The 22,798-nt window shown below is 38.5% G+C and overlaps 1 protein-coding gene across 3 annotated transcripts in view; it reads left to right on the forward strand.

The window, feature by feature from the left end:
• ITSN1 (intersectin 1) overlaps positions 1 to 22,798 on the forward strand; it is a 248,611-nt gene that overhangs the window by 148,129 nt on the left and 77,684 nt on the right. For 2 of the 3 annotated variants that reach the window (XM_030914041.1, XM_030914042.1), the window contains exons 17-20: positions 5,689 to 5,816; positions 9,131 to 9,360; positions 11,550 to 11,671; positions 22,492 to 22,739. In XM_030914041.1, the coding sequence (XP_030769901.1) occupies positions 5,689 to 5,816; positions 9,131 to 9,360; positions 11,550 to 11,671; positions 22,492 to 22,739 (728 nt within the window). Of the gene's footprint in view, positions 1 to 5,688; positions 5,817 to 9,130; positions 9,361 to 11,549; positions 11,672 to 14,151; positions 14,167 to 22,491; positions 22,740 to 22,798 lie in introns of all 3 variants that reach the window. The other variant, XM_030914040.1, reaches the window with a different exon arrangement.

Genomic DNA, 22,798 nt, shown 5'->3' on the forward strand with positions numbered 1-22,798 from the left:
ACCAGCCTGCTACATGGCAAAATCCCGTCTCTACTAAAAATACAAAAATTGTCCGGGTGTGGTGGCACGCACCTGTAATCCCAGCTACTTGGGAGGCTGAAGCAGGAGAATCACTTGAACTTGGGAGGCAGAGGTTGCAGAGAGCTGAGATCATGCCACTGCACTCCAGCCTGGGCAACAGAGCAAGACTCCATCCATCTCAAATAAATAGATAAATAACCAGTCAGTATATCTATCTTTTTCTGTGTGGTCCTCTCACTTTTAATGCATCAAGAATGAATAAACGTAGCCTGGTTCAATGGCATGTGTCTCTGGAGGCTGAGGTGGGAGGATCACATGAAACCAGATGTTCAAGGCTATGTTCATGCCTGTGAATAGCCACTATACTCCAGCCTGGACAACATAGTGAGACCCTGTCTCTAAATAAATACATTTTTTTAATGAATGAATAAATTTATAATTTTATGATAAATGGGCTATCAGTTTACCTTGATTTGGGTATAATTTCTGTGTTCTGAAATCGTTATTTTTCAAAATTTTCCATCCAGGCACAAGTTCTCACCTCATGGGGTTTGTTAACTGGCTTTCTTTAATAGCTCTTGATTTGTTTCACAACCACCTAATTTGAAAAAGTTAATATATTTTAAAACTCCAGAGGCCTTCTATGAATTTTGATATTGTGTACTACATATTATCCCTAGGTGAGAAATAATGTTTATTTACAGAAAAGCACTTCTACTTTGGACTTTTTATGGATATGATATTACAGATAAACACCTGAAATTTTTGATGCTGGTAGCTACATCATTTTTTATGAAGTCAATATAAACAATATAATATTAACAGTATGAAGATTATTATAAATGGTATATGTGGGCTAAATAATTTTATCTTGATTTATGTTGTTGAGTTCATGAATTTTAAGTAATTAAGTTATATTTGTTTTTGTCTCTCATTTCCAAGAGACATCCTGAGGCGAATCAAAAGCAAAATCCTTCAAAAAAGTTAAATATCTAAATCAGCAAATACATTTCCATTAACTGCTAGTCTCCTTTCATAGACCCCTGTTGCTAGTTAATTTTTTTCTCTTCAAAGGACTCCTATACATATTGTTCAGGTGCATGCTACTTCATGTTTCAAGTAATATTGTTTCACATAATACATGTATTTTTGAGTGTCTGTAAGACCAGATGAAGGAGAAACAGTCACAGTTATTAAATCAAGTGATTCTGTGCCTTTTAGCGTAGCAGCAGAACAACCATATTCAGTAAACTTGAGCCACATTTCTCAGGGGAAAAATAGTTGGATCTTCTTGGGTATTCAATTTGTCAAACAGATTGCTTTTGAAATACTTTGGCTGTATGCCATAGGAAGTCTGAAGATGTTTTATGGTTCAAATAACTTAGTTCTTTAGGGGAAATAAGTGACTTTTCCCTCTTTGGTCTAGGGAAGAAAATTAAAAGCAAGTTGATTTTCATTTATCTTAACTAATACAAAACAGAATCTTGATATGCCAGTAATTTTTTATTGTAGTTCATGAGCTGTTTTTGATCAAAGACCCCTTGATATTAATAAAAACTGTGAGCTTTCTCCACCAGAAAAATGCCCATATACTCCAAGTCTGCATGCAACATAGTATCCACAGGGCTGAAGCTTATTCATGGAACCTAGTTAAGAAATTCTGTATCTTCATAATTCTGCATAAGTTGTTTGTGATTTTTAAAAAACCTTATTTTAATATTTAATAGAAAAAAAAAAAGAAAAAAAAACAAATAAAAAAAATAAAAAAAAATATTTAATAGATATGTGTAGTATACATACTACACATTTTATAGTTTTATTTTTTCCTGCATAAGTATTTGTTACATGCAGCTAAAATTTCTTGACTACTTAATTTCTTATTTAAGAAAGTACTGTAATTATGTTTTATTGGAAGATAATACCAAATTATTACATACTCTACCTAGTGTAAAACATACCATACACTTGAATAGAATTCATAAAAGAAAAATCAAAGTTGTACACTCTGTACTATATTGCTAGATTAATTCTCAGCCAAGAAACATGTTTTTGTAGAGTTACTGGTTTTAGAAAAAAAATCACTTAATTTTAGGAAGAACCAAGTGAGATACTGACTTTTGATACATGGTAATTTCTTGTTTGTTTTCTTTCTGTTGTAGCGAAATAACTGTGACAAATTCCATGTGGATTTAATAGAATTTGCAGAGTCATTTTAATCAATCTGCCTACCAGGAAAAGTTGATACTTTCAGTGTGATGAAATTTTTGTTAGCCATTTCCCCCAATAATTTGCTCATTTCCTAGATACATAATTTAATGATACCAGATTTGTTTGTCTCTTTGAATTTTTTTTTTTTCTGAAAGAGTTAAAAGAATACTTCTTAATAACTGTAACAGTACTTGAGTCTCTTTAATAGTATGGAAAAGAATGAGAGAATAGTGTATCCATCTGCTTCCTATGTGAAGTGACTAGGTGTTCTGCAAGGACTTCGTTGTGGTGAAGGAAGGAGAGCCATTCACTCATTTTTTTAAGAGTATATTTCTTCATCCTATCGATTGCCTTCTCGGAAGTTCAACTTTTTAAAAAGCTTATCAACTTAGAAATCATCCATGTTCTGCTTATTTTGATTCATGCCATAGTAAACTCCTAAGTCCAAGAAAAGAGAAGACCCAGAATGCCTGCCTCGGGGCAGCACGTTGATTTCCTTACAACTGTGTATCTCAGCAGTGTTTGACTTGGACGAAGGAAATTATAGAAAAACCTTGCCATCTTTAAATCTGGATCATAAGGTGCCAGAGCCTTCTGTTAGCTTATTTGTCATCTATTTTTTATGGTTCCTGCAAGCTCCATTCCTTGGAGGTACTTGAAACTGCAGCTGACATAATCACTTCCTAAGATTGGTTCAAATGCTGCTAAACTCAAAAACAAGTGTTTTTAAAAAATTTAAACATCTTTTTTATGTATTTGATACATTTAAAAATTATTTTTGAAACTGTGTCATAGGTAGGATTTTTTTTCTGTATTCTTCAAAATCACTTTTTCTTACAAGTTTTTCAATTTTATAGTGCCTCCTAATGTATTACTAGCTTTACTTGCATCTGCTAATCAGTGATCTATAAATCCATATCCAGTTACAAGAGCCTAGTATAGAAAGGAAATGTGCAGTGTAATTCTTAGGGGAAAATGAAAAATCTTCATTTGGGCCTATGGGCTATCTATTATAGTATGTTGATACGTCATGGCCAGTGTCCATTCTGGTTGTGCATTTTAACTTTAACCTTAGCAAAATTAGTAGGAAAAGGTTAGCCTAACCCTTAGAATTTTTTTCCAGTAACAAGTGCATATTTTAATACTGACCTTCTACAGACAAATGGTCTATCTTTGTTTTTCAAAGATATTTGTTGAATATTTTGAATATACTCATAAATACATTTTTTCCTGGATGAAATAAGGACTTTTCTTTATTTAATATATAATCAGATTCCTGAACATCAAACTGAAATGTTATTTCTCTTCCATCATTTCTTACTCCTTTGTATTTAATTTCAGCTCAGGGTTATTTTGCTTATGCTTTTTTCACTCATTCTTGCAGTTAGAAATAAAATTCTAAATAAAACAGACACTGAAATAAATACTCATGTGATGAACAATGTCTAAGATTTAACAGATCCCCAAACTTGAAGAACACCTAAAGATCATCTATTCTGATTCATCTGCCAGCTCATGTCAGGGACCTGAGATTAGAATCCTGGTTTCTTGATTCCCAGTTCTGTACCTTTTAAGTATAGTCTTTTGCTGTAAATTATTTTTTCTGAACCTATTTAAGAATTTGATGGTATTGAAAATGAAATTTTCATTCATATTATTACTGATTACTAGTTATTCTTGGTTCTGGGTTACTAAGAAAACCAATACTGCTGATTTTTTAACACTTAAGTTTTACATCCCTTGGTATGGCAGTGAGAAGGATGATGAAAAATGGACTTCTTTCTCCCTAGGGTTGATTTTCTGATCTCAGCACTTTAAACAGTCAGTGTGAGACTTCATCATTGCTTCCCAGTCTTAGACTTCTTTTCCCCTTTCCTCTGTTCCACATGTCAGGTCTGCTGCCGTAGGGAGCAGTCCAATTTGTGCCTTACAAAGGTACCTTTTCCTGCTGTGTCCTGCCTGGATATTCCCAGTGTCATCTGCTAGGTTTCCCACTGAAGTCCCTTCCTCCCTTCTTTTCCCTCCTTCCCCCTTCCTTCCTTTCCTTTTTTTCCTTCTTCCCCCTTTCCCCTTCCCCTTTTCCTCCCATGCCTTCCTCTTCCTAAGTACCTCCCCCAGCCTCCTAATCTCCAGTTAAACTTTTTCTTTTATCTCATTGTTCTCTTTTAAAGCCACTCAGTGTCACTTACAGTTTATAAAACATTTGTATATGCATTTTAACTTTAACCTTAGCAAAATTAGTAGGAAAAGGTTAGCCTAACCCTTAGAATTTTTTTCCAGTAAAAAGTGCATATTTTAATACTGACCTTCTACAGACAAATGGTCTATCTTTGTTTTTCAATCTCTGAATGAATCTAAAGGTAGGAATTTTAGGGCCTGGAAGAAACCTGCCCATCTAGTCTCACCAGTGAGAAAAGCGATAGAAGACAGGGCAAATCTTAGTCTTAAATCTCCCCATAGAGATCCCTGGGCCGTGTACTGGGAGGACCAGCCCTGGTTAGATCAAGAAATCAACTGGAAAGATACGTTGGCTCTACTGGGCACTTTGACTCATCTAATTTATTGTTGGCCCAAGTAAGATGAGTTTCAGTGACTCAATCTATTGGTGACTATTTGATTTCTGTGGAATCAGGGAGTTTCTTCCTCAGCAGACGTTTCCTTGTTCTTCATATTTTCAGGTGTTCAAACTTGTCACTCGAGTACTTTAAATATCATAGAATGCATTTTATTTTCAGTAGCCTGCTAAGGAAATTACTGCTATTCCTGCAGCTAGTATCAAGTGAGGAAATTGGATCCAAGGTAGTCATCATCAAATTATAGCTTTTTACTTTCAACCTGATTGCTGGTTTAGGTTGGGGCAGTTAGCAACTTGAAGGATAGATTTAGTAAGAAAAGATGCTCTGAAAGAGGTGTAATTTGAAGAAAATAGACCCTTGGGGGAAGAATTGAGGTCAAATAATTGAGTAGCAAAGAGATGTCCATTTGTTCTAAGGCAGCTTAGTGAAAGGTGGAGGTGAGGTTTGAATGGAGGTATGAGTGAAGAAGAGGCTTGTGTATTTTCAAAGTCAGTAGAGGTTGCTGTTGATTGATAATCAAAAGAAGCTTAAGTTTTATTCATGATCCTCGCCATATCTTGAAACTGGTTACGTTCCATTATGATTGCTGAGCCTTATCAGTAGAGTTCCCCTCCTGCCCTTCGCTAGCAGGTTTCTTCTAGAGCAGATCGTGGAAAATGGTATAATGTGTATGGCTCATTAGAATGTAATCTGAAGTGGCCTTTGGAAATCAGTCATGTCAAAATGTGGTGTGATTTTAGCTTTCCAAGTTGACTTTTTCCAACTCTGAAACGTTATCTCCTAAGTGTCCTAGGCTTCCCACTATGAAATGTTGCATGCTGATAAATAGTTGATGTATTTGTCACTCATGTCACTACATGAGCTGTTTTTCGGTTAATTATAGGAACTAAGAGAAATACATAATAAGCAGCAACTCCAGAAGCAAAAGTCCATGGAGGCCGAACGACTGAAACAGAAAGAACAAGAGCGAAAGATCATAGAATTAGAAAAACAAAAAGAAGAAGCCCAAAGGTGAGTCTTCTTTGGATTATGGACTCATCTGGAAGGAACTTTGAGGATTTACTATTCTTTGCCTGGCTTCTCCAAGTAGTTACTGCACCAGAAAGAGCCTTCAGTCTTTAGTGTGCGTGTGAAGTGTGAGTGCAAACACAAACACGTGTATATATAAATCTTTGCATATATCAGTACCCCCTGAAGTTTTTGGTTAGTTCCCAGAGCTCTCTCAAGCTACTACTATGTAGATAAATGGAATTATACAAGGAAATTGGGACATTTGGTGTGCTCATTTGCATGTTAATGGCCAAAATAACATTTCTAGTTCACAGCCTTTTACTATGAGCTAACAGGGGTCAGAATGCCTGGTTTAAAATCCAAGCCACTGAGCTAGCGCCCCAACACAGGGCTTCTCCAGCAGGGTCAGGGTGGGCCCCTCTGTTTCCCTTCTTCTGTTTTTCAACTGCAAATTAAACTTTAGTACAAAAGGGGGACATTTGCCACTGCTGCTTAGTGCATAGGATACAGACATGTTTTTATCTTTTTTTGAAGATTTGTGTTTGTGATATTTTTATTTTTACTTGTAACTTACTGTGGTAAATTGTAGAAATTTGTGTCTGATTTTGTTACTGGATATTTACCTTTTAAATGTCAGTTAATTTTAGACTCCACAAAACAAAAATGACCAAATGTCCCAATGACAGCCTGTAAATTATAAAAGTTGGTAATTGAAATTAGATTAAGGCCAGGCACAGTGGCTCACGCCTGTAATCCCAGCACTTTGGGAGGCCAAGGTGGGCGGATCACAAGGTCAAGATATTAGGACCATCCTGGCCAACATGGTGAAACCCCGTTTCTACTAAAAATATAAAAAATTAGCTGGACACTGTGGCACGCGCCTGTAGTCCCAGCTACTTGGGAGGCTGAGGCAGGAGGATCACTTGAACCCAGGAGATGGAGGTTGCAGTGAGCTGAGATCATGCCACTGTACTCTAGCCTGGCAACAGAGAGACTCTATCTCAAAAATAGAAAAAGAAAAGAAAAGAAAAAGAAATTAGATTAAAAAGACGACGAAACGGATACTTGAGGCAAGTCGTTAACTTTAGTGGGCTGAGTTCAGTTAACCTGCCGAGAGCTGTGCATACTTTCTTATGGGTATGTAGAGTCGTCTGTTTGTGTTTCAGTGCCAGTGGGGAGGTATCTGGGGTCCCAAACCCATTTACATGATTGTTTTATGGTTTTCTTGGGGGTCAGACTAAGGGTCTTCTCCTTGAATATATTGATTAATTCCATCCTTTTCTTACCTCCACAGTGTATAAAATGCTTTTATTATTCACACTATACTGCACTGAACTGTGAAATTCCTACAGAGTAGAAATAAACATAAAATACAGAAAAATACATAAAATACATAAAATAGCATAATACAGAAAATAGCATAATAAAAATATAATACGTAATATGTATTCCAATTACATAGATAAAAACTACTCCAAATTAACTTCAGAAATTAGATGGTTATACACTATATATGGTGACCTTTATTGGTAGAAAATATAAAGTAATTTTTTTTTTTTTTTGAGACGGAGTCTCGCTCTGTCACCCAGGCTGGAGTGCAGTGGCGTGATTTCAGCTCACTGCAACCTCTGCCTGCCTGGTTCAACCGACTCTCCTGCCTCAGCCTCCCAAGTAGCTGGGACTATAGGAGCGTGCTACCACGCCCAGCTAATTTTTATATTATTAATAGAGATGAGCTTTCACCATGTTGGTCTAGAACTCCTGGCTGGTCTAGAACTCCTAACCTGGTGATCCGCCCTCCTCAGCCTCCCAAAGTGCTGGGATTACAGGCGTGAGCCACCATGCCCGGCCACTGTTTTTATTATGGTTTTTTGTTGTCATGATTAACAGTATCCTTACCCCTCCAAAAAATGTTTTTATGCTTTCCTAAAAGACACTTTAAAAATTGTAAATAAAATGTTTAAGATTTAAGTTTAAAGGCTTCTGCATAAAAATTTCACATTCATACACAGTAGAAATAAATGTAATTTTTTGACAATGGAGAATAAAAGTATAATTTGTTTCAATTATGTTCCCGTGGCAAATTCCTAATTCTAGCCGATGACCTGTGTGCATTAGCCATGTCACAGGATGGCAGTTCAGGGTGGAGACTCTGGGACCAGGCCGCCTGGGATTGAAGCCCAGGCACATATGACTGTGTGATGTGGACAAGTCATTTAATATTCTCTGCCCCAGCTTCCTTATTTGTAAAATGGGAGTAATACTAAGACTACCTACCTGATTCGCAGTTTAAAGGAGTTAATATATGGAGAGCTAGTTGTTATTATATCATTTGTTATTACATATTAGTTTCATTTAAAGTATTTTCTGACTTTATAAAGTATTATAGAATGAGAAAAATCATTCTCAGTCTTTTACTGTGGGTTTCAGGTTGAGGCCATCAAAAATTTCAAGGCCTAGGCCGGGTGCGGTGGCTCAAGCCTGTAATCCCAGCACTTTGGGAGGCCGAGACGGGCGGATCACGAGGTCAGGAGATCGAGACCATCCTGGCTAACCTGGTGAAACCCCGTCTCTACTAAAAAATACAAAAAAAACTAGCCGGGTGAGGTGGTGGGCGCCTGTAGTCCCAGCTACTGGGGAGGCTGAGGCAGGAGAATGGTGTAAACCTGGCAGGCGGAGCTTGCAGTGAGCCAAGATCCGGCCACTGCACTCCAGCCTGGGTGACACAGCGAGACTCCATCTCAAAAAAAAAAAAAAAAAAAAAATTTCAAGGCCTAGATTTAATTACAATTATCTATTTGTGGTAGCTACTTTGAAAAACAAAATCAAAGTAGTTGAAGTCAATGAAACAATCCCTTGCTTTCAGCTTCAGGTTTGGGGAGCAACATGTGTGCATGTAAATGTGTTGTACCCTTTGCTGGGGGGAAATTTTAGTGATCTGATTGATCATGTACTTATTTTAAGTGATATTTCATTTACAGTGTTGGGTGTATTTTATTTTTATAGAAGTTATGTTCTCTGTGTTTTATGGCTCTGTTTGGTCAGTTTAATACCAGCTTCATTATTAAGAAGTATGTTTCTTACTCTTGTAACCACTTTATAAAATACATCAGAAATTTTCTGTGTTTTCCTAAATCATGTGATTTCTTCTCACTCAGAACTGAAGCCCTGATTCAGTTGCCCCATCTGAAGAACAGTGTTCCCTTGATGTTTCCCATCCCATTTACTGGATGGAGCTTTTTTTGTGAAAAGAGGCAACAGTAGTGTTAACTTAGAGTTGCTTCCTTGCTGTAATCAAGTGTGTTTGTTGGCAGACGAGCTCAGGAAAGGGACAAGCAGTGGCTGGAGCATGTGCAGCAGGAGGATGAGCATCAGCGACCAAGAAAACTCCACGAGGAGGAAAAACTGAAAAGGGAGGAGAGTATCAAAAAGAAGGATGGGGAGGAGAAAGGCAAACAGGAAGCACAAGATAAGCTGGGTCGGCTTTTCCATCAGCACCAAGAACCAGCTAAGCCAGCTGTCCAGGCACCCTGGTCCACTTCAGGTATTAGAAGCCAAAAATAATTCTAGAAAATAAGTCATCTTCTCTCCCAGATCCTCCTGAAAAACGCCCATATCTCATCAGGACCTGTCTTGGCTACATTAACAGATGAGAACTTCAGTCTCTTGTTTTGAGCATGGCAGCTCTTCTTTCCCCAGGGTCAGTTGAGATCTATGTAATTCTCCCATCACCATGCCAGCCTCTGGCCCACATTACACCAGCATCCACGAGTCCTCTACAGAGTTAACAAGTGGTGTGAAGTTCCACTGGTCTTATATGCTGCAAAAGATACCTGCTGTTTCTCTGGTTTGTTATTTCCCTCCCTGGAATTTCTGAGCTGTTTCTGCAACAGAAAGTGGCACCTTTCACCCTTGCCTCCACTGATGGGGTATTCGCTGTCTTCGCTCTGCATTGCATAAAACTGCTTTTACTTTTTGAAAAGTGGCAGCGTTTTGTCCTTTGAACATAATTTGCTTTTTCTTTTCTTTACTTCTCTTTTCTTTTTACTTTGAGACAGTCTCACTCTGTCACCTAGGCTAGAGTGCAGTGGCACAGTCATAGTGCACTGCAGCCTCAAACTCTTGGGTTTAAGCAATCCTCCTGTCTTAGCCTCCCAAGGAGCTGGGACTATAGGTGTGTACCACCATGCCCAGCTAATTTTTTTTTTGTACAGATGCAGTTCTAACTTTGTTGCCCAGATTGGTCTTCAACTCTTGGCCTCAGGCAATCCTCCCACCTTGGCCTTTCAGAGTACTGAAATTACAAGCATGAGCCACCATGCCTGGCCTAATTTGTCTTTTTTTTTAAAAAAAAAAAGGATAAATAAAAGACTGAACAAAGAGAGATAAATGAAAGACTGATCTAATTGGAATAGCTAGAAAAAGCTATCCTTTATAATAACAGATGTAAGCTAGAATGTATTTAAGATTCTTGTGTGGTTGTGTGATCGTACAGTTTTGCAAATAATGCTCAGCGGAAGCAAGTCGTTGCTTTTTCTTTGTGTGGTAAATTATACCAATTTTGCTTGGTCATCCGTGTGCTTCTTTAGTGCTGCAGTATACAGAAAGAAAAGAAAGAAAAAACACTTTCAAGCTATTCTGTAAAGGTTTACTGGTTCCCAGCTGCATAGTGGGCAGAGATGGGCGTGAGGTATGGAGCTGCATTAGGCACCTACCTGCGTTCAGATGCGTGCAGTCCAGGGGAAAGACTGGCAGGTCATCAGACCTACACAGTAGCAACCATGTCATAGGAGGGGAAAATTAATTTTTTGATAGTTTTTTTCTATCTGAAAATAATTTCACCATTGAGCTTAGGCAGTTTAAGTTCTTCATGCGTCCTCCTAGTATAAAGTGAAGATTTGTTTTTTCGCCTTAAGTCAGTAGGTAGTCTTGCATGTCATACAGTTCAAAATCGTGTGGAGATAATACTTTACCCTCATTGCTTTCCAGATAAGAGAGTTATATGTCAAAATACTTGTAGCTCTTGAGTAAAAATGCCCAAAGGTCTGTTATTAGTTGTTGCTAACCAGAATGCAAAATATCCTCTGCTCATGTGCATGTTTAAACATTTTGTTTCATTTAAAATCTAAATTATTTTCATCTAGGGTTCATCCTTAGGCTCATTATTTCCCAAAGAAATGTAGAGGAAGAGTTTCTTCATCGGGGATTATCACTATAACTTAAATCAGCACTTAGGTTTTATATGACCATGTTAAAGAGCCTAAAACATCTGCTTTTTCATGTTTTGGTATGGAAACTGGTGCCTCTGTTCCCTCCCAAACAAGTTTGCTCCTTGGCTGATTCAGACTTTGGGTCGTATCCTAACTGCTACATTGTACTCAACACGCTGGGTAGGGAGGAGGCGGGTATTGATGCTTTACAGATCTGCACTGCTAGAGCCCCACCCAAGAGGCAGAGACAAGGAACCTTTAGGAAGCCTGGCTGCACTCAGCCTTGGAATGACCTTTGTTTAGAGGGAGTCACCAATGAACTCTCTGATGGGTTTGAGTTGCTGACGTCAGATTTGGCTCTGCTTTGGCAGTCAGTATGCGTTTCAGAAATTCCTTGAATGGAGGGAAATAGTTCAGAGGTGAAGATAGGCAATAGAGGAGAGGTTAGTTGTTTGGCTTGTTGTCATACATTTGTGTTCTCTGTAATTATTTATTTTTGTCCCCCCACCTTTTTTGTAAACAGAAAAAGGTCCACTTACCATTTCTGCACAGGAAAACGTAAAAGTGGTATATTACCGGGCACTGTACCCCTTTGAATCCAGAAGCCATGATGAAATCACTATCCAGCCAGGAGACATAGTCATGGTAAGAAAGACTCCAGTGAGAGGGTCATTTCTGTTGAAGATTAACCTCTGTCCTCTTGTTTCACTTTATTCAACAATTGTAAGATTGTCAGTGAGTATGAAACCCAATAATTCAGCATCTAGAGTTTTAAAGTGTAAGCTCAGTCTTCTTTCTTTTTTATTAAAATGAAAGATGGCATTTAAAAAATGTATCCCAACATCACTTTAAAATTCAGTTGGTAAAGACAATGTGTTCTTATTTTTAAATCTATAAATGTCTGATAATTTCAGAGTTTAGATTACTACTTATATACTATAAGTATAAATATATATGTAATACATATATATGATGTATAGACTATATACTAGCATGCGTGTGTATATATATTATATATGTAATATATACTAGTGTGCATATGTACATATATATACACACACACTAGGATCCTCCAAGGTGGGAGGAGGCCAGGAGTCTTTAAGAAATAGTTATAAGTGCAGAACACTCTATCATCATTCTCATAATTGTAATAATTTTTGTATCTTTGCATCAGAGTATCTTTTTTCCTTTTAATTATGTAAACTTTGAATTATGTAAAAAGAGTAATGATTATACAGTTAATCTGCTTTCCTACTCTGAAACAGAAAATAATTTAGAATTTTACTTTGTTACTGTTTCTTTCCTTTAACTAATAACAATCTTATGATGTGACTAAAACTATAGGAACCAGTTTAAGAAAGAAAATCAAACAACATGGTTGATCTAAATCATTTTCTAAAAGAAAATGGTAGTTCCTTGTTCTAGTTACTCACTTTTAGAGTCTTAGAAGTCGTCAACTTTGCATTACTCTTAGCACTTTTTTTTTTTAAAGATAATTTAGCTTTTTTTGTTGTTGTTGACACAACTTCTCGCTCTGTTGCCCAGGCTGGAGTGCAGTGGCACGATACTGGCTCACTGCAACCTCTGCCTCCCTGCAACCTCTGCCTCCCGGGCTCAAGCAAAGCGATTCTCCCACCTCATCCTCCCAAGTAGCTGGAACCACAGGCGTGCACCACTATAACCAGCTAATTTTTGTATTTTTTGTAGAGACAGGGTTTCTCCGTGTTGCCCAGGCTGGTCTTGAATTGCCTGGGTCCAACGATCCTCCCATGTCAGCCTCCCAAAGTGCTGAAATTACAGGCATGAGCCACCATGCCTGGCCTAGAATTTGTAAAGAACTATGAAAGTTAACAATTGAAACAAACATGTTTCTTGCCCAAGGACTGTATGTCTTTGAAATATAAAGGGTGTTGTACAGGTGATTATACTATTACTCATGCATTCATCTTGCCATATACACATCATTTCTGTGGATCTTTAATGGGCTAAAATATGTAGAAATAACAATATATTTGGCACTTAGAGAAATCAATTCCTATGTCCCCTTTTATCCTAATAGCGCTGCTTTCTCTGTAATTACCATGGGCTAGAAGAAGCAAGTCCAAAGATCGCAAATTATTTTTTCTTTTCTTTTCTTTTCTTTTCCTTTTTTTTTTTTTTTTTTTTTTTTTTTTTTTTTTGAGACAAGGTCTCATTCTGTCACCTAGGCTGGAGTGCAGTGGCATGATCTTGGCTCACTGCAGCCTCCACCTCCCAGGCTCAAGTGATCCTCCTGCCTCAGCCTCCTGAGTAGCTCAGAGGTGTGTGCCACCACACCCAGCTAATTTTTATTTTTTTATTTTTTTGTAGAGATAGGGTCTCCCTATGTTGCCCAGGCTCCAGATCTTTAAAAATTAAAATCACCTTAACAATAGTGAAAACTTCTTCAAATATACTCCATGGCTTCATTCAGCACACAGTTATTGACTGAAACATGCTGGGTGCCAGCCTTACTCATCCTTTACAGAAAGAACTGTTGGTTTGGGCACTCCACTCTGTACACAGAAACGGTAACTCGAGCCAGCAGGGCATGTTTGTCAGCTTTCTTCTAACTTCACCACCTGCTGTTTCCTACACCGTGGTTTCTAATAGCCTGAAGCTACTTTACTCATACTGCCTCATATTTGAAGTAGTGTATCCTGTAAAGCAGATTAATTGTAAAATATGTAAATACCATGTAATAGGGATCTAAAATTTCTGAAAATACAAGGTCACATCAGTGAGGACCTCATTACAATTTTTTTAACGTTAAACAAACCAGCCTAATATTTTTGAGACCGGATTTTCTTGCAACACAAGGTGCAGAGAAGCAGCTCGCTCTCATCCTAAAGTAAGGGAACGTTGTGAAATGTTATGATAAGGAAATGTTGCAGGTGATCTGTATCTTGATGAGAAAGTGTTGCTCTTTTTCGGTAACGTATTTGGGCTTCACCTATAATCCTAGGCCTGTTGAAACCTTTTCCTCGAATTGGCTAGTTAACCACCAGCTTGATGAGATGCGTAGAGTTTAGATATGCTGTAAGAATAAAGCATGTCATTAAACATATATTTTGCCTTGCTTTCAAACCTTTGCTTTCCTGGTGGAGGTTAAAGGGGAATGGGTAAGTGTTGCCTAACTGTCAGGAAGTCTGCATCTTATTCAATGTTTTGTCCTTTTAAGTCACTTGAATTCTGTGTAAGTACACATATCTCTGGGTGTTGTTGTGGCAGTAAAAATGTGTTTGAATCTGTGTAGTAGGTTGTGCTTAAAAAAAAAAAGTAAGTCATAAGTCTTCTCAGTTTGTGTACTGGGTTTCTTTTTGCTAGATTCCTTTTAAGGACTAACTTGAATGCTCTGTGTTTGGCAAGGAATTAGGTCAAGTCTTCATCTCAGGCCATAGACAAAAAGGAGTTCCAAGTAGATTAAACATAAAAGATACAATTCTGGGAAGAAAAAACTTTTAAGGAGACTATTGGAATAATTTTCTGGCTAAGAAAGGCCTTTTTAAGCTATAAAAACCAGAAGTCATAAGAGGCAAAAATGGACAGTTGACAATATGCAAAAATTAAAATGTCTATATTTCAAAATATATGAGACCAAGGGTTACATAAAGGGTTACCCCTGTTACATAAAGATTCCAAACAGTTAACTTTGAAAGACACCCATAAGCCTTAAACAATTGGCAGAGGGTGGGAAGGGACATTCACAGATGAAGTAAAAAGTCAGTTATTTAAAAAATACATGAAAAGATGCTTAGCTTCTTGAGCGATCAGAAAAATGCAAGTTAGAAAACAAAATAGCATTGTTCCTCTATCAAATGAGCAAGTTTAAAAGTCTGGTAATATCCAGCTTTGTCAAGAGTATAGGACAGTGAATATAATATACATTGTTAGCATGGTTGTATAAATTGGTTAAGTGATTTGGAGGGCAATTTGGCAGTGCCTGTTTAGATTTAAAATTCTCATTCCCTCTGCCCCAGAAAGTCTATTTTTCTCCTTCCTCTCATGCTTTTCCTTCCTCTTTTGGGCACATGCACAAATATGTGTGTATGTGGATGTTCACTGCAGTGGTGTTAGTAAAAGAAATAAACAGCCCAATGTCCATCAGTAAAGGGATGGTTTAAATAAATTATGATATAACTAAAAAAAAAAAATGAAGATTAAAACTTATATAGATCACATATACAAATAAGATTTCCTTCAAAACAGAATATGTGCAGCATAATTGCATTTGGTTAGAAATAAAACTATATATGTATTCATGTGTTTATGTAATGTTAACAATTTTGAAATATATGTATCAAACTGTTAACAATGGTTACCACTGGGCAGTAAAGAAGGGGCTTTCATGTTGAATTTTATAGACTTCTATGTTATTTTCATTTTTATAAATGTATTTAATTTATAATTTTTAATAAAACTAAAAATAAATTAAGGACAAGTATAACAGAGAATATCTACCCAGGACTGTAATAGTGTTTATTTTATCCCAGACCTCCTAAATATGTAATGAAATGTAGAATGTACTACTAGGCATAATTAGTTGGCTTGCGGAAGGGACAGCAGTGTTTCAATTTTGTACTACAAAATGCATTGTGATACTCCAGGTGCCATTCAACTGTGTTATCATTGTGAGGATAACAATCAATGCAAAAAGTTAGATATTGACATCTAATAGCAACAGGTTTGTATTTTTTTAATTTCATGAATTTTGCAGGTAACAAACAAGGAGCATGAAACATGTAGTACAACTTTACTGTCAGTCTCTCTAGGTTGAAAAATCTGGGGTTCACTTTTACTTTTGTGGGCACAGTCATCATCAGATTCTCAGATTCCTCAAACATCTTTGGGACATAGGTTACTATAATATGTTCAATTTTTAGAAGTCTAACAATGTGACAGTGTTTTCTTTTTCAATGTAGGCAGTCTTAGCCTTAAAAATAATTTGCTTTTAGAAAAACTTAGCGCGGTTTTATCCAAAACTATAATTTTTCATGGTTAACAAAAATTTAATGTGATACCTTGTATATAGCACTATTCTCAGTGCTGTTGATAATAGAAAATTATCAAGTCAACCATTCATATGTTTAAAATCTTTTTAGAAAAATCTAGAGGAACACATGAAAAGGCCAATATTTGATGAAGTTCTCAATAAATATTCACTAACTCTGCTAGGAATTTAAAAAAGGAGAGGAATCAGTGTGAAGTGATGTGCTCAGGGAAGACTGAATGCTTTCCAATTGAGTTTGACCTTGATGGCTAAGGCTTAGATGTTTAGAAAATATATGGCCTCTCTTGATCTGGAAGTCTCAATTCTTGGAGGGTGAATTAAATCAAGTTTGACATCCGTAACATATTAGTAGAACATAAGAGACGAGAAGACCTATGCTCACTCCTTTTTTTTGAAGTTTGTGTTGAGAACACAGGCTGGGTGTCTAAATCAGTACAGTCTTTTGGCTTTCATGGGCCACATTGCAAGAATTGTCTTAGGCCACACATAAAATACACTAACAGTAACAATAGCTGATGAACTTTAAAAAAATCACAAAAAAATCTCATAATGTTTTAAGAAAGTTGATGAATTTGTGTTAGGCCGCATTAGAGCTGTCCTGGGCCACATGCAGCCCGTGGGCTGTGGGTTGGATACGCTTGGTGGCAGCCCATGGGCTGTGGGTTGGACAAGCTTGGTTTAAATGCTATCCTTGGACTGGTGCAGGCCTGAATGCATCCAGATTGCTGAGGGAGCTTCCAAAAAATAACCACGCCAGGGCTCATCCCCAGAGATTGTGGGAACTTGACTGCATATACAGCATTCAAAAGTCCGACCAGGTGGTTCTGTTAGGGAGTCAATTTCAGGAACCACTGATCTAACTTAATCTCTTGTTCATGTCAGGACTAATCCTAAATCATTTCTAGAAAATATCCTCTTAAAAATACCCAAGGAAGAATGGACTTCTTTAGTAGTTATTAGTCATTAGCTAGTCAGTTCATTCTGGAAATTGTCTTAGTGTTACTCTTATACCAATTTTTAACTCATTGTTTTCCTTTTCTTCTCTTGACAGACATTTTTAAAAATGTAGCCAACAATACCTTTTTCTCTACCTTCCATAGATTTCCATAGATTAAACATCAGAACGCAGCTCATTTAGTAACAATTGGCCATAATATCACTGCGGTTTTGAGGGACCAGTATACACATGATTACAGGGTTGGCTCACATCTGGCCCAATCACTGCCTGTTTTGTAATAAAGTTTTATTGGAACACAGCCAGGCTCCTTCATTCACATATTGTGTGCTACAGTGGCAGATTTGAGTATTTGCAACACAGGCAAAATTTGCCAACCTCCAGGATGGAGCTTTAGAAAGAGTTTTAAGGCCAGGTACGGTGGCTCATGCCTGTAATCCCAGCACTTGGGGAGGCCGAGGTGGGCGGATCCCGAGGTCAGGAGATTGAGACCATCTTGGCTAACACGGTAAAACACCATCTCTACTAAAAAAAAAAAAAAAAAAAGCCAGGCGTCATGGCAGGCGCCTGTAGTCCCAGCTACTTGGGAGGCTGAGGCAGGAGAATGGCGTGAACCCAGGAGGCAGAGCTTGCAGGGAGCCGAGATCACGCTGCTGCACTCCAGCCTGGCAGCAGAGCGAGACTCCATCCAAAAAAAAAAAAAAGAAAGAATTTTAATATCCTCATCTAGGAATTTGGGGGAGAAACCTTATATTTCAGAACCAGCGAATCCATGAAAAATGTTTTGCTACCTGCACTCCTCAACACATCCCATGCAGCCACTGTCAGCTGGTCTGAATACACAGGCTAAACCTGTTTGCTACACTTGTTTATCGTGTTCTGTGAGGGAAAAAGGAATTTCTGCTTCCCTCCTTTGTGACAGGGTCAGAGATTTTAGAAATATTAATCTCATCTAATGAAGATGGCAGCCATTGAGCATATAAAAATTGAGAAAAGACATGTAATATTATCAGCCTTTGCCAAATGGACTTGAACCTGAAGTGGCTGCTGTGTATATTTGACTGTTGCATCAGTGAGCTACAATATGCAGTGTGTAATTACTAACATTTTGTAGACCAGCTCTGAAACATAGTCCCAGAAATGTGAGCAATATCTGGTGTTTGTACTTCACTTTAACGCTGTTTCACTCAAATTACCCCCAAATACGTTGGGGTGTTACAGTGTGGCTGATAAATGAAATTGTATTGAGACCAAGATTGTTAATAATAACATCTCCCTTATAGTCCCCAGTAGGTAAATGTACATTGTGTAAAAAGTCCACGTTGGAACCAGTCATATTACAAAGCCGTTTGTGTTCCTACTTCTTGGCCTGCCATAATCTTATGTTTTCCAGAATTGGATTGACATTTTGGGGAGTTTTCCAAATCCAGGAAGAAATATATTTTATTTTCATATGTTGACCTTTCTAAGTGGTTAATTTAATTTGGGTGTTAAGAATGAATGTCTCTTGCATCCCCTGAACCTTAAACTGTAATAATTTATTAAAACTGATGTATACTTATAAGAGTAAATTAAACTAATTGAGACTATTGTTTGGGGGGCTGTTGAGACCAGCAGATTTCTTTGCTTAAAAGTGAAATGCTGATTTCACTGTTGTCCTTAGGGCTGGGAGAAGCTCTTATGGAGATAAGAGGCTGATATGGCCCCCTCCTTCACTCCTAGGTGTACACTGCACCAGCAGACTTTCTACCATATCTGGGGACAGGCTGGGTGTTATCAGTTTACTGGAGGGGGAGGACATTTCCCCAGGGCTTCAGATCACATTCCAGATGTCCACCAAAAGTCTTTTTTTTTTTTTTTGGGGACAGGCTGGACTGCAGTGGTACGATTTTGGCTCACTGCAACCTCCACCTCCTGGGTTTAAGCAATTGTCTGCCTCAGCCTCCCAAGTAGCTGGAATTACAGGCATGCGCCACCACGCCCAGCTAATTTTTGTATTTTTTTTGTAGAGACGGGGTTTTACCATGTTGCCTAGGCTGATCTGAAACTCCTGACCTCAAGTGATCCACCCACCTTGGCTTCCCAAAGTGCTGGGATTACAGGAGTGAGCCACTGCACCTGGCCTAAAAGTCTTATTAACCAGTCAATACCCTGTGTTTCAAGGGAGTGACAATAGATGATGGGACATAATTAAGCGAAGCAGCTGACCTTTGAGGAGATCCAAATGAGCAGACGAGTAGGAGTTCCCATCAATCGAGGGATCCACTTGAGCCCCTAAAGGATTGCTTATAGCAAGAAGGTAAACCTAGAGAAACCTAGAGGGAGTAGGGTGCCAGGCAGTTAGAGTAGGGAACTCCTGAACAGAGAAGGATATTGTTACCTAGAGTGAAGGTAAAGTCAAGACCAGGCTTTTAGAACAGGACAGAATCCCAAGTAAGAGAACTATAGCACAACATCGGAGCCGGACAGCAGGAGAGATAATTTAAAAAAAAAAAAATCTGGCCTGGTGCAGTGGCTCACGCCTGTAATCCCAGAACTTTGGGAGACCTAGGCGGGCAGATGACCTGAGGTCAGGAGTTCGAGACCAGCCTGGCCAACATGGTGAAACCCCGTCTCTACTAAAAGTACAAAAATCAGCCGGGTATGGTGGTGGGTGCCTGTAATCCCAGCTACTTGGGAGGCTGAGGCAGGAGAATTGCTTAAACCCAAGAGGCAGAGGTTGCAGTGAGCTGAGATTGTGCCACTGTACTCTAGCCTGGGTGACAAGAGTAAGATTCCATCTCAAAAAAAAAAAAAAAAAAAGTAACACTTTTAGTCTGCCAGGCATTGGTGTAAATATTTGTCAGTCCTCACAGTGAGCATTATAATAAGACAGGTATTTTTATTATCCCCATTTTACAGACGAAAAAACTGAGGTGCCATGAGATTAAACTTGCCCAAAGTCAACCAGTTAATAGATTGTAGAACTAGCACTTAAAGTGAGATGGTCTAACTGCAGAACCCTGTTCTTGATCATTGCACTTCACAGTCTTGACACTAAATTATTGTGTGTTTGGCTCATGCTCCTAACCCACTCCTGCCTGACATCACCTTTGGTCCTAGAACCAAGTTGGCTGGTCTTGACTATTGAGCCTGCTGAGAAGTCTGGCAGGACCTGGCTATGTTTCCAGTATGGAGCAGCTGCAAAGTTATAGTGTGCACCATATCACCAAAATGTAAACAAGGCAGGAAAGACATCTAGCCATTTGAGTTTAGCGTAAAAGAAGATCCAAATGGGGGAGAATTTATCTTAAATCCTCATCTAGAGAAACAGTTGGGGCTGCCCAGAAAAAGAACAGTAAGAACAAAACAATGACTGGAAAGTGGCTGGTGTGTTCATGTGGGTGTGAGTGCGAGCAGAAATGAAAGAGCTGTGAAGCCAAAAATTCAACCTTTGGAAATGTTATTGCATTTATGCAAGAGAACTCCTTTTTTGGTTGTTTGGAGAATTCTCAGCTTTAAAAATTGCTTTTATCTGTGATGATAAAGTTTCCCTAAAGTGGAGCAGCAATCAGGCATCCCCTACTTGCCGAATATTTTGTAAATAACAGGTAGAATTCAGTAGTAAGCCTTGCCTTGCATTCTGTTTTCTCCACCTCTACCCCAAGCATTTATTAATTCAAATAAGCTAATAAGTAATGAACCCTATTACTCACTCTCCACTGAGTACATGCAGATAGATGTTTGGTTTCTTTAATGTAATCATTTTTTGCTTTATTTTTAATTCATTTTTACTGAATACTTGAATGGATTAGATAACTGGTATTTTTGTCAGATTTTTCCAAAATCATTGTTAAGACCCTACCTACTCATGTCTGATTTCTAAGAAGCAACTTTAATGTCCAGTGAAGTGTTTGATGTTTTACTCCTCAGGCAGCATAGGAAGGGGTAAAATAAGATATAAGGTTTCGTAAGATAAAACCGTTATAAGAATTATAATAATGAAAATAAAATTATTTTTGAGACGGAGTTTCACTCTTGTTGCCCAGGCTGGAGTGCAATGGCATGATCTCAGCTCACTGCAACCTCTGTCTCTTGGGTTCAAGCAGTTCTCCTGCCTCAGCCTCCCAAGTAGCTGGGATTACAGGCATGCGCCACCATGCCCGGCTGATTTTGTATTTTAAGTAGAGATGGGGTTTCACCATGTTGGTCAGGCTGGTCTTGAACTCCTGACCTCTGGTAACCCGCCCACCTCAGCCTCCCAAAGTGCTGGGATTACAAGTATGAGCCACCGTGCCCGGCCCAAAAATAAATATCCTGATAGCAAATATGATTGTCCTCCAAAGTCATTCTCCTATTGCTCATAAAATAGTAGGGACAACTCGTAAAGAAAAGTAGAATCGGCCGGGCGCGGTGGCTCAAGCCTGTAATCCCAGCACTTTGGGAGGCCGAGACGGGCGGATCACGAGGACAGGAGATCGAGACCATCCTGGCTAATACAGTGAAACCCCGTCTCTACTAAAAAAATACAAAAAAACTAGCCGGGCGAGGTGGCGGGCGCCTGTAGTTCCAGCTACTCGGGAGGCTGAGGCAGGAGAATGGCGTGAACCCGGGAGGCGGAGCTTGCAGTGAGCTGAGATCCGGCCACTGCACTCCAGCCTGGGCGACAGAGCAAGACTCCGTCTCAAAAAAAAAAAAAAGAAAAGTAGAATCATTTTGGCCATTTTGGGTGATCCATTTGAGTCAGAATTAAAATGTAAACCTTAAAAGCATTTGGTGTAATAAGTGGCCTCTGTGAAATTTTTAAACAGTATAATTCTGTATTTTCCTGTGCACTTTTGTGAATATGCTAGTTAAATTTATACGAAAGAAAACTACAGGACCTTAATAAAATTGATTATTGCTGTAAATAATCACTTCCTTAATTTTCTCATCATGTGTCTATGGAGCTTTTAAATGCCTAAACACAGCAGCAGGCAGCTTTGCTTCCCGTGGAAACCATTTAAGGGCATGGTTTTTTAAAAAATCTTCCTTGTCCCTATACTGAAATAAATACTACTTAGTTATTGGAGGTTTTAAGAGTACTGAATTTATATTGATTGCACCCTTTGCTTTCAACTTTAAGTAATAAACTCAAGTCAAATTATTTTTAATAATGACATGACTTTCTAATGAAGCCTGTCAAGTCACTTCCCAAATCATAATATTTAAATTCCATGCCTCAGGACTCCAGGCACTTTGTCTCAACTGCCATTATTAGGAAAGCATGGGGTAAGGCTTTTTTAAAAAGTACAGAGAATAAGAACTTGAATTATAGTGCATTTTTTTCAGCATTACTGCTTAGACTCTTTTCCCAGACACTTGGACTAAAATGAAGAAATTCCTATGCCATATGTCAGTCTAAAGAGGGCAGAGGCTTGGGACTTCCCTGTAGTTGGGTGCTGGGTCTCTTCAGGGGTTGATTTAGTTCTACTTAAATTAAAGTTGTGACTTTTTCTACAGGTGGATGAAAGCCAAACTGGAGAACCCGGCTGGCTTGGAGGAGAATTAAAAGGAAAGACAGGGTGGTTCCCTGCAAACTATGCAGAGAAAATCCCAGAAAATGAGGTTCCCGCTCCAGTGAAAACAGTGACTGATTCGACATCTGCCCCTGCCCCCAAACTGGCCTTGCGTGAGACCCCTGCCCCTTTGGCAGTAACCTCTTCAGAGCCCTCCACGACCCCCAATAACTGGGCCGACTTCAGCTCCACGTACGTGTTGGTGGGCTCTTTCTGATGATTTTTGAAATCCCAATTTGGTCATTTTTTCC

This window comes from Rhinopithecus roxellana, chromosome 13 (genome assembly GCF_007565055.1).
Source record: "Rhinopithecus roxellana isolate Shanxi Qingling chromosome 13, ASM756505v1, whole genome shotgun sequence".
Classification (NCBI taxonomy): Eukaryota; Metazoa; Chordata; class Mammalia; order Primates; family Cercopithecidae; genus Rhinopithecus; species Rhinopithecus roxellana.